This window comes from Protobothrops mucrosquamatus, unplaced genomic scaffold, assembly GCF_001527695.2.
Source record: "Protobothrops mucrosquamatus isolate PMUCROS unplaced genomic scaffold, P.Mucros_1.0 scaffold116, whole genome shotgun sequence".
Classification (NCBI taxonomy): domain Eukaryota; kingdom Metazoa; phylum Chordata; class Lepidosauria; order Squamata; family Viperidae; genus Protobothrops; species Protobothrops mucrosquamatus.
Window position 1 is genome coordinate 648891 of NW_015386488.1, and position 12981 is coordinate 661871.

The 12981-nt window shown below is 45.8% G+C and overlaps 1 protein-coding gene across 1 annotated transcript in view; it reads right to left on the reverse strand.

The window, feature by feature from the left end:
• Positions 1 to 12981, reverse strand: part of PTPRU (protein tyrosine phosphatase receptor type U) — a 335303-nt gene that overhangs the window by 137721 nt on the left and 184601 nt on the right. Inside the window, exon 17 of the mRNA XM_029283530.1 lies at positions 5467 to 5496. Coding sequence (XP_029139363.1) covers positions 5467 to 5496 — 30 coding nt within the window. The remainder of the gene's footprint in view (positions 1 to 5466; positions 5497 to 12981) is intronic.

Consider the following 12981-nt stretch of genomic DNA (forward strand, 5'->3'; position numbering starts at 1 on the left):
TATATATATATATATATATATATATATATATATATATATATATATATATATATATATATATATATATATATATATATATATATATATATATATATATATATATATATATATATATATATATGGCTAGTAATGGAGTTAAAAATCCGACTCTTGGGTATATCCATGTTGTATCAGAATAATCACGACCACCAAGAGGAAGTTTAAAATGTTTAAAAGCAGTTAAAAGTTTAAAAGCAATTAAAACACTTTAAAAATAAAGGCTACCAAGCTTTCGTCGGGCTCTCCCGACATCATCAGGGTTGACAAGGCGGTTTCTAGGGAGGGTTTATATGCTGCTTCCAAATGTCTGCATCCGGCTACGGGACCGCGTGATCGGGCCCCGGTATGTGCGCTCCTGCACTGTGAGTATCCTTGTTTTACCCGCATGTAACTCTTTTAACTTCTTTTTCCGTTTGTCATTATGCGGCCCTTGAGTATCTCTATCACGGGCCGGCTGGGGTCTTTCCTACATCTCCCCTCCACTTCATCTTCCACACCCTTTCCCTCAACCTCATCATTTTTACAGGGTCTAATCCAGCCGCAGTCAGTCTTTCCCCCCCTTTCTCCTATCTACCTCCCCATCAACTCCACATTCTCCCCCATAAGCAGTTCCGTATTCTACCACCCCTTTTACACCATCATCCACACCTCCATACGATCTCTCATCCGGCTCCTGGGGCCTGCGGGGAATTCCCACCCCCCCGCGACCAACTTTCTCATTACGGGGGTACCCAGCCAAACTTTGGCCCATTCCCCCCCCACTTTTGCTCGCTGAAGCCTGCGTGTCCCTCGATCTTACATTTCGCCATCCGCTCCATTCCTCTCTTCGATCTGTTTCACCCCATCCCCTTTCACCCGGCGAGGCCCGCGTGTCTCTCAGTCCTTCATATCGTCGTTCGCTCCATTCTCTTGCATGCTCTACCACGTTTTCCACTATTCTTTCCACACTCTCATCCCTACCCCCTTGGGATCCTGTACCCTCCTTGCATGCTCCACGGGGGCCTTTCCTCATTCTGTAGCCATCTCCCCCATTCTGGTAGTGCCCAATCGAGCCTCGGTCCGTTCCTCTCCTCCCTCTTTTACTCGCAGTAGACCATGCACATCCTGATACTCCACTTCGTAGTCCATCCTGCTCCTCTGTACGCTCACAACCATCCCCCCTCAGCTCGTACTGCGGTTCCTCCTTCTTCCTTTCCACTTCCTCGGCCAGCGGGCGCTCCATCTTGCCCCGGGGTCTTCTTCTCACGCTCGGTCCACCCGAGGTGCCTTGGTGTCCTTGCGGCCGCTGGTTACAAGCGGGATCCTCCCGTGCGGGGCATTCAGGTTCCTGGGCCACTGCATCCGCCCCCATACCCCGAAGGGTGATGGTCCCGGGCGTGTCCATTCTGCGGCCTAGGCCTCTACCGTGGCGGTTGTTATGCCACGCCCTGAGGGTCTGATGTGCCTGACATATGTCCACGTGCCGGTTAATCGAGTCCCGATTCGAAAACCAAGCTTCTTTTAATAATCTGCCACTTTTGGTGGCATCAGTGGCAAGGACCTGGGCATGTTCGAAATCAAAACGGTGGTCCTGCTCGGCCATGTGGGACCATATCTGCGAGTATTGCTCGCCTCTTCTAATGGCCAAGTTATGTTCGTGGAGGCGGGTCTTGAGTCTTTTAGAAGTCTCACCCACGTAGTGGCTCTTGCAATCCATGCAATTAACTCTGTAAACCACCGCCGATCTTTCTATCGTGGGGAGGGGGTCCTTCGGGCGCATAATTTTTGAACGTAACATTTGGTCCGGCTTATGGGCCACTTGGACGTTGTAAGGGGCCAGTAGCCTGGCCGTAGCCTCCGATACGTTATTAATATATGGTAACGTGATGCGCGTGGTTTGCGTGCTGAGGTCCCTCCTACGTTGGTCATTTTGGGGTCTCGGTATTCCGCTGTGGCATCTTACGAATTTTAAAGGATAGCCATTCAAGCGGCAGACCCGGTGCAAGTGCCTCCTTCTCTTCAAATTTAGCCTTCGCTGTGCTGCAATGCGTGTGTATACGTTGGAATAACGTATAACGTTGCGTGTGTATACGTTGGAATAACGAGCAAAAGTGGGGGGGGGAATGGGCCGAAGTTTGGCTGGGTACCCCCATAATGAGAAAGTTGGTCGCGGGGGGGTGGGAATTCCCCGCAGGCCCCAGGAGCCGGATGAGAGATCGTATGGAGGTGTGGATGATGGTGTAAAAGGGGTGGTAGAATACGGAACTGCTTATGGGGGAGAATGTGGAGTTGATGGGGAGGTAGATAAGGAATTGTTACAACAGGAAGATTGGTTGGAGGAAGGGAGCTTGAGTGCAAGTGATGGTGGGTTGAGTGGTTATGGTAAGATTGGAGGGAGAGTGTGGAGTAAGTGGCGAAGGGAGGGGGGATGCACGAAATGTTAAGATCGGAGGGGGGGAGGAAGAAGCTGAACGAGGCTTGATAGAGAAGCCCAGCGAAGGAGAAATTGGACGGAAGCCCATCGAAGACCTCCGGAGGCTCCGTAGGGTTAATGGAGGGAATGGCAGTATGGATGAAAGTGCCCTTGGGGCTAATGGATATGGCAGCGATTGCGAGGGTAGGAGGGGGATCAATGAGAAAGTAGGTGGGATGTTAGCAGAGAAGGCAATGTTGGGTCTGTGGAAAGAAGGGGATCCGAATATGGGTGAATGTTGGAAGGGAACGATGGATGGAGGTGAATGGGGGATGCCGCACGGGCAGGAAAGACACCTTAATCAATACGCCTTAATGGGATCATGTGCAGAAAGGGGACCCCGGGAGGTAGGAGGGCGTCCCCGCATGAAAGACGAGGGCGATGGGAGGTTGGAGGGGCGGAGCAGCCAGGAGGATGGTACAGAGAGAGGCGATCCGCCAGATACGAAGATAGGAGAAAGGGGGGGAAAGACTGGCTGCGGCTGGATTAGACCCTGTAAAAATGATGAGGTTGAGGGAAAGGGTGTGGAAGATGAAGTGGAGGGGAGATGTAGGAAAGAACCCCAGCCGGCCCGTGATAGAGATACTCAAGGGCCGCATAATGACAAACGGAAAAAGAAGGTAAAAGAGTTACATGCGAGTAAAACAAGGATACTCACAGCGCAGGAGCGCACATACTGGGGCCCAATCACACGGTCCCGTAGCCGGATGCAGACATTTGGAAGCAGCATATAAACCCTCCCTAGAAACCGCCTTGTCAACCCTGATGATGTCGGGAGAGCCCGACGAAAGCTTGGTTGCCTTTATTTTTAAACAGTGTATACACACACACACACATACAAGTAATTCGGTCTACGGACCGAATCCTCCACTATAACAGCAACCACCCGGTTTCCCATAAAGTTAGCTGCATCAAAACGCTGTTTAAGCGTATGCGTTCACACTGCAGCATGGTGAAGTCTAGGGCAGAGGAGAAAAAACATTTGTACCATGTATTCCGACTTAACGGATATCCGTTAAGATTTATTAGGACGTTTAGCAGGACGTTCGAGCCCCGAAGCAACCGACAGGAAGAACCATCCCAAACATCAATAACACGTGTCTCCCTACCGTATATAAACAACGTATCCGAGGCCACAGCCAGACTGTTGGCCCCCTATAATATAAAGGTGGCACACAAACCTGACCAGACTCTACGAGCGAAGATCATGCGCCCCAAAGACCCACTGCCCACCGCAGAAAGATCAGCGGTGGTATATAAAATCAATTGCATGGACTGTCAATGCAGTTATGTGGGAGAGACGTCAAAAAGATTAAAGACCCGCTTACATGAGCACAGGTTGGCGATCAAGAGGGGCGAACAAAACTCACAGATCTGGTCACACATGGCTAAAAACAACCATCGTTTTGACTTTGATAACACACAGATGTTAGCCAGTGATGCCACGAAAGGGGGCCGGCTGCTAAAGGAGGCTTGGTTTTCGGAAAAAGACTCCATCAACCGCCATATAGAAATGTGCTCAGCGCAATGGGCCCTATGGTCTTGGCATAAAAATCGACCCCGAACTGTTGGAAGAGACCGAGGTACCGACCACACACTAGCAGGAACAATGAGACACCCCCCCCACAGTATAACCGGATGGATATGCCTTTAGCATTCAGCCAGGCAAATATGACTTTAAATAACCCCCCAAAGGGGAAGGAGGACAGATCAGATATCATACGGCCAGATATGGCACCGGTAAAAAGGGGGGGAGCCGTTAACACAGAGAGAGATGGAGCTCCTGAGTTGTGGCCTCAAGCAGCGAGGAGATCCGATCACCCCCCAGAGAAAGAGAAGAAGGCGAAAGGGGGAGGTATAGAGACAGCCGGACCGCGCCAGGAGAGGGAGGGCAACCCTATGTCAGCAGATGCAGCGGGGAAGCACGGGACCAGGAATAAACCATTCGAACAAGGGAAAGATTCCCCCTCAGGAGATGAGAGCAGAGGACCCAGATGCAGCAAACGGAAGACCGAACAGCAGCGAAAGGGGGTTGTAGATAATACGAAAGGGGACAGATTACCTGAACTACGGCCGTGGGGAGCGGGGGCAGGGGGGGGATCAAATTGCAATTCGACAGAAACGGTTGGAGGAGCCAGGAGAAAATGTAAAATAGAACACACCCCCCACAATAGACAGGACCACGGACCGGGGTATAGTGAGAAGGGGATGACTGTTACCCATGAGGGAAATGAAAGGATTTTATCCAACTCCAGGATCGGAAGGACTGAGCACGATAGAGCACAGAACAAGAATAGGAAAGAGTTACTACAACATGCTCAGCTGGGACCCATGACACGCGCTAGGAGCTGGATGCAGATGATCAGCGGCTGCATATAGGCGACTCCCAACAATGGCTTGCATACCCTGATGATGTCAAGAGCTCTTGACAAAAGCTTGGTGGTTTAGTAAATAAATTTTAATTTTTTAAATTTTATATGTTTTATTCTCTTGGTGATCAACTATTTATTGTTTTTAATATATAATATTTTAAGATAGGTAGGTAGGAACACATTGAAGTATGCCATTTAAGGAATAAGGAGATGTATTTGAGGGCTACTGTGACTACAGTTGGATTGATTTGGAAAGGGAGCACCATTTTTCCCTATTTCTTTTAGAAGAAATGACACTATTTCCAAGACTTGGCTTTCATCCTGTGCAAAACAGGTTCAGTGGAAGTAGAACTCATTATGCACCCTGGACATATCTAGCTTTCTAAGGGGAATCTTGATTCCCTCCCGCTGCAAGTGCATCCCCACCCTAGTTTCCCCTGTTCTGAAGCATTTCCATTCTATTTAAGCAACATTCAACATCATCATTTCTGTACACCCTCCCACACAAGGAGGGGGACTTTAAACATTCATGTGACAAAGAAAGAAAATAGTTGGCAGCAGCAAGCAATGGAGCAAGGAGAACTGAATGAGAGAATTACTTACGGGTAATAGGAATAAGAATAGTAGTTCCTCCTGGCAAGCGTGCAAACAAAAAGAAAAGCAGATATTGCATAAGCAGTTTTTTTTTCTTGGCAGATAATAAAAGAAAAAATGAGTTACTTGGACCAGGCCATTGCCCATGCAAAGAGGTAGAGGAAGGGGTGCTGGGTGCTGGTGGGGGAGGAGAGAGAGAGAGAGAGAGAGAGAGAGAGAGAGAGAGAGAGAGAGAGAGAGAGAGAGAGAGAGAGAGAGAGAGAGAGAGAGAGAGAGAGAGAGAGAGAGAGAGAAAGAGAAGAAATATTGAGAGGGGGCTAGGTAGAGATGGCAAGTAGCTTCTATCGGTGCTTGCTGTCAGACAGCAAGCAAGATCCCCAGCCAAAGCTTTAGATAAGTAACTTATAACCCTAATTTTAAAAAAACTTATAAGAACTAATGTGGATCCTTTGCAAGACTGAGGGAGGGAGGGAGGAAGAGAAGGGAAGGGAAGGGAAATGAAGGAGAGAGGAAGGGAGGGAGGGAGGGAGGGAGAGAGAAGCCTGCCTATCTCAGCTTTTATCCCCCCCTCAATTTGAGCAGACAGCTCTTAAGAGATGATTCCCCCCACTTGATCAGCAATTCAGATTCCTTATTCCCCAAGAAGCTTTCCATCTTTTGGGCTGTCTTAAAACTCAAGGACAGCATCTCATTTCAGACAAGCTTAGCCCATCAAGCAGCAATCAAAAATCAGATGACCTGGAATATCAGAGATATGTAATGCTTTAGAACAGTGTTTTCCAACTTTGGCAACTTTAAGATGGGTTGGCTGTGGAATTCTGGGAGTTGAAATCCACTCATCTTAAAGTTGCCAAGGTTGGAAAACACTGCCTTAGAAAGTGAATGGCAATAATCCCTGCTGATCTGGAAACTCTTCCTGTTCATTGCATTTAGGCAATCCATACTTCTTACCTTTAAAAAAGCTGGAACCATGAACCAAGGTGTACCTGGACATAGCAATAGATAAGCCCCTGGAGTTCTCCCTAACAGCACCCTTGAATTTTGGGGGCTTGGCACTGCTTCCATTGACTACATAATAGGAAACATGAAAACAGCAACCTAAACCTTTATATACATTTAGCAGGGCTAGGAAAAACACAGTCAGCCAGCAAACCCAAATGGGAAATCATTCCATCTGTATGATGCTGGCAGGATCATCCTAGCCATTGTAGCCTCATCTGTCCTCTGTGAGAAAATTAAGTACAGCTATAGACATCCAAAAGATTGATCATCCTACTCTAAAGTATAGTAAAATGACTACAAGTGGCAGGTTTTGCATGAGATGCAACCTCCCAATTAGTTAACCAAGAATGTGTATCTTTCAACTCTCCCGATTCCTTTAGCATACCTAGTTTAAAAAGCGATCTTGGAGGAATTGACTGAAACCAGCCAAACCTGCCATACAGAGGGAATCTGATTTCTAGAAATTCATAAAAACCAAAACCAAAACCATGTGCCTTTGCTTATTATAATTCATGACCGAGGAACAGCCAGAACATCCTCATTTTCTTCCCACAACAATTGCATAAATATCCGTCTTTTGCATCAAAATAAGTAGCAATTCAGCCATGGAACCACTCTTGAATCGCTAGTAATACTTGGTTCATTCTATCAAATAAATACCTAGAAATAAAGTACATGGTGCAAACTAGATATAAAATTGTCTAAGTTGATTATCTATCTCTCTTTCTCTCTACTAAACAAGTGGCAAGGTATGCATTATATCTCAAGTGCTGGTAAAAGGGTTGAGAAGATAGCCACTTGAAGGCCTTGAATTCAAGAAGAGTGCATAAAAGCAACTTTATATCAACATAGTAATTCTGAGGTCTCTACCGCTATTTCCCTTGAATACATTTTTCTATTTAATTTCCATTCCTCATGCTCATTCTATGACATAACAGAATAACAGAGTTGGAAGTGATAAATATGCATCAATATGATAAATCTTCAGAGTCAGTTAAACCTACAATACAATGGAAACTAATTGAACAGAAGAATAAAATACAAATGGTGAGAGTCAGGAAAAGATAACATAAAGGAAGTAAGATAAACATATAGGCAAAAATAGCTGGGTCTGAGAAAGGAAGAAGAGAAGCCATAAAAATATATATAGTTGTAAAAGGAAATGGCTAGCCAGGAAAGAAAGGTTGAAGGGGAGAATAGGAAACTAAGCCGAATAAGATAAGAGGAAAAGCACACTGAATTGAAAAGCAGGAAAAGAACTTATTGTTTAAAATGGGGACATAAATATATACTGAGTTTAAAATAACCATTTAAATGTCTAATTTTTCTTATTCTTATTGTATATGTGAATATGATTTAATATGTTATCAGGAAATGTGTATAGGCGGTCGGAAAGAGTGTAACCTCATAGTACCTCAGCCAATGGGGAAAGAGGAGGGTTGTGGCGTCTGGGACAAGGGATGTATAAAGAAGGAAATATTTTGGGTTAAAACGTCGGAGAGAACCAAGGTTTGATAGCTTCTCTCCCTGCTTATTGCAATAAATGAAACAAAAGGTCTTCACTGTGTCTTGGCTGGTTATTGGTCAGGCGAGCTTGCTTCTGGTCATGAAGGAAAGTAGCCAGGAGCACATAACAGAAGGGACCTTGGAGGTCTTCTAGTCCAACCCCTTGCTCAAGCAGGAAATCCTATACCATTTCAGACAAATGGCTATCCAGTTTCTTTTTAAAAGCCTCCAGTGGGCTTCCGGTTTGAATCCCGGCGCCGATGGCGGCTTTTCTCTGAGCCTCCCGCCCCGAGGACGCATAAAAGCCGCAGGAGCAGCATCAAACAGCTGCTCCGCGGCTTGGAATCCCCTTCCCCAGGCAAAGGGGAGGGGGGGAGCTTCCCTGATAGGGGTAGAACTCCCGAGCTCTCATAGTTTCACAGCTGTGGGGGTGAAGGTGAGTTCCCCCGGAGTCAGGGACTTCGCGCTTCAGGCTGCCTCCGTTCCGGTGAACGAAGCCAGACGCGGATTCAACCTCTGCTTATGGGAGATCGTGAGTAACTTTTGTGAGCAGAGAGATCCAGGTGCTTGGGAGCTGGAAGAATTTGAGCCTTTAGCTCTTAAGTTAATAACTCTTCTCCATTGATATTTTGAGTTTCAGAAGAAAGAAAAAAAAATGGCCGCGGAAGGGTGTTTTGCTCTTTGACAGAGACTTTCACTTTCTGGGGACTTTCAGTTCTGCTTTCACTTTCTGCTGGACTATTACTACTGTATCAGATTTGCTTGTATTGCTGGTGGGCAAGCCATTTGCTTCTGCTTCTGGTGGCAGTTTCTATAAAATTTTACTGGACATTATATTATATAAATAAAATTAGAGAAGAGGGGAAGAGAAAGTAAAATGGCTTCAAAGCGTGGGGGAACTTTTCCTCCTCAGAAAAGCTCGAGCTCTTCTCCAGCTGTACAGACATCACAGCAGACAAAACCTACTCCCCCACCCTCTCCTCCAATGCCAGCCTTAACATTGAAAGATTTACAAGATGCCTTAAAGGACACTGCCAAACAGATTAGATGTGAAATGGATGAGCTGTTTGAAAAGAAACTTGAGGAGAAACTTGAAGAAAAAAATGTTGAGTTGAGAGAGGATATAGTGTTTGCACTGCAAGGTTTGGCTGATCATGTAGACCGCATTGCAGGGCGGGTGGAAGAAGTGGAGGAACATGTTGAAGTTTTGGAAATCAGAATGGGGAAAGTGGAAGAGAATACTGATATAAATCAGAATGAGATTCTTATGTCACAATTTAGAGAAATGGAACATGCGTTGAGAATAAGAGGACTGAGGGAAAATGTCCAAGAAAAACTGGAGGAGGAAATTGCAGCAGAATTGGCCTTGGTTTTGTCCTGCCAACCTGAAGAAATCACGAGAGAAGTGGAAAAAATTTTTAGAGTTAACTCATGGGTGGCGAGACAGAGAAACCTTCCAAGAGATGTTGTTGTTTACTTTTCAAAAAAATCAATCCGCAATGAAATTATTCAAGCTTTTTATAAACAGAGATTTCAAATTTTAGGACAAGATGTGATAATTTTAAAAGAAATACCACCCAAGATACTCAGAAGAAGAAAGGACTTTGCGTTTTTGGCTGAAGAATTGAAAGTGAGACAAATACAATTCAGATGGGATATACCAGCTGGCATAATGGTTAATTATATGGGCGTACGTTATCAGCTTAACACGGTGGCAAAAGCAAGAGATTTTTACAGCTCAATTCTGAAAGCAGGCCCATCAGTGTCTCCTCAAAGTATTAGGAAGGAAAGAATTCAAGAAGATAAAGACACTCAAGGAGCCACATCATCATCAAGCGTTACTAATTTACAAGATCAAGTTCAAGCTGAGTTACAACTTTTGGAAATTAAAGATGATCCAAAATCACAGAGATTGGCCCGTGCAGCTCACAGATGTAAAGAAAGAGAGCAACGAAGAGCGGATGCGGTACCCATAGCGCAGCAAGTAACTTCAGAGCCAGTGGGAGGAGCGAGACTGAAGAAATCAGTGATGGCTGATTTGCAAGGGGCGTTCCTGAGGCTCTCTGCCACTAAAGATGGCAAGGTTCCTGACATGGAATGTTAACGGCTTGAATTAACCGCAGAAAAGAAAAAAGGTATTTTATTATTTGAAGCAACATAAAAATGACGTTGTTTGCTTGCAAGAGACTCATATTACAGTGAAAGATCAAAAGTATCTGATTAATTCACGGTTGGGAATACATTTTATTGCATCTGCGCCTCAGAAAAAAGGTGGAGTAGTTATTTATGTTAAGAAGGAGTTTTTGCCTAAATTGATTGATACTGACCCAGAAGGAAGATATGTTTTTATTGAAATGCTTATGAATGGGAAGAAATGTCTTATTATTGGATTATATGCTCCAAACCAACAGCAGAAACAGTTCTATAAATTGATACATCAGAAACTAAATCAAATGGATTATAAATCAGTTATTATGATGGGAGACTGGAATGGTGTCTTAGATCCAAGAAAAGATAAGAAAGGTTCCTGTAAAGCTTTTAACTCAACATTGCCCAAAACTTTTTTTGATTTGAAGGAGGAACTGGAACTAGAGGACATATGGAGGGAACGGAATATGGATGAGAAAGACTATACCTTTTTTTCGGATAGGCACCAATCCTACTCGAGAATTGACTTTTTTTTTATAACTAATGATTTTCTTTCCAGGGTGAAGAATGTTAAGATCTTTCCTAGGACATTGTCTGATCATAGTCCGATGTGGATGGAATTATTTGGTGAAGAAGGAAAGAGAAGAACTTGGAGATTGAATGAAAATTTATTTAGATATGATATATATGTGCAGAAGTGTAAGGGTCATTTGAAAGAATTTGTTTTGTTAAATATGCATAAAGGTACTCCGATTTCAATAGTCTGGGATGCTAGCAAAGCCTATATGAGAGGTATTTTGATTTCTATGAATAGTGTTCATAAGAGAAAGCAAGTACAAAAACGAAAAGAGTTAGAGGAGGAGATTAAATCGAAAGAACAGGCTTTTATTTTAAACCCGTTGGATAATAATTTAAAAGCATCTATAACTATGCTTAGGGAACAATTTAATATGTTAATTGATAAGTCCGGAGAATAATGGCGCTTGAGATGAAGCATTTCTAACAAGTCTTTATTCTCTGCTTCCAGATTACGAACAACCCGAGCAGAGGCACGCAGGCCTCTATTTATACCTTCTGATCCCCGGGCAACTCCAACCAATGACAAGGCGGTCTTTTCCCACCTTGCGCGTGTGCACAAGGCTGGCGCCACTCAGTCTGGTCCCGGGCAGCTTTTGCAAATGCCCGGGACTCTTGCAACGTCCCGAGCCTGCTTTTGCAGGCTCAGAACACAACACCCCTTCCCCCTAGATGAAATAATACGGCGCCCACATGGACGCCATCATAGTGATAGTTATATAATTAACTGTTGAGTTAAAGTCACATAGTGTGTGTAAGATGTGGGATAGTTTCCGTCATACAGAGACCCAATGGCCCCGACATCGTTTACAAAGAGTCAACCAGACAGGACCTCTATTCAGTTATTGTAAATAACATGCTCACCTCACGTAATCTGCAAGGTATTTGGGAGGGGCCTTGACCCTGAGCGACCTTCTCGGACCTGGGGAACTTGTAGTGTTTTCCCCGCTGCTTTCCACACTAGGTGAATTGCCCTGTGGTTATCTTGTGACTTCTGTTTGACTTTCTTGCCCGTCTCCTAAGCTTGAGAAGTCAGGACTCTGTGGATCGCAATACCTGGTTGACCTACCCCCTAAGGAGTTTCCAACCCCTCTGTACTCATCTCCGTGTTTCCTGATGGGGTGTGGTTTTCCTGGCTCCTTTCTGTAGTGATAGGGTCTAGGGATACCTCCCTGTTAGCCCTAAAGCGTGGGGACATCCTTCTCTGAGCCCTTTCTGTGAAGGACGTGTTACCCCTTTGTTTTGCCTGCTCTCTTGTATGTTGTGAGTTGTGAGTATGCTCCCAGTACTTCTCCGTGTCTGGAGTATTGTTTGTGAGGTGTGGATAGTTAGTATACCTCCGGTGGGAATCCCAGGCTGGAGTGTGTGTGGGGGTGTCTGTGTGCCCCCTTCCCCATGAATTGCTACCTGAATCTCCTGTGGAATTTGGGTGTTGAGTACCCGTGTCGTTCCCCACAACCATTGTTGGCAGCTGATTCTGATTCTCAGAATGCATTCCCCATTCCTCCTCCCCCCCTAGAGGAGACTGAGGAGGAACCCCAGGCGAGTCCCGCCTCACACGTAGTTGATCAATGTGGTGGCGAAGAACGCGGCCGTCGTCCAGGGACACCTCGTAGGACAGAGGCCCCGAGACCTTGCAGACCGTAGCCGGGACCCAGAGGTGTCCAGGCCCATAGTTCCTGGCCCAGACAGGATCACCTTCACGCAGGACCCGTGGTGGGTGTGGCTGAGACACCTGTGAAGCTACACGCTCCGGATGCAGCCTGTCCAATTTAGTCACGAGCCGACGACCCCAACGGAGTTTGGCCGGGCACTTACCCGTGGCAGTGCACGGAGTAGTACGATGGGCTAGAAGAAAGTCAGCCAACCTGTGATGCCAATTGCTGTAAGTCAGCTTCTTGAGGGCGTCCTTGGCGACGCGGACCATCTGTTCAGCCAGACCGTTGGTGGAAGGATGGAAGGGAGCCGAAGCAGCGTGGCGGATCATGTTGGCCTGCAGAAATCCCTGAAACTCAGTAGAAGTAAATTGAGGACCGTTATCTGACACCAGAACATCTGGCAGCCCGTGTGCAGCAAAAATGTTTCTCAACACCTGAATAGTCTTGGCAGCTGTGGTAGAAGACACAGGCACGACCTCCAGCCACTTGGAATGGCTATCAACAACAACCAGGAAGAATTGTCCCTGAAAGGGCCCAGCGTAATCTATATGTATTCTAGACCATGGAGTGTGTGTTTCCTCCCACCTGTGCACAGGGGCCTGGGGCATTTCAGGCCTGGACTGCTGGCATGCAT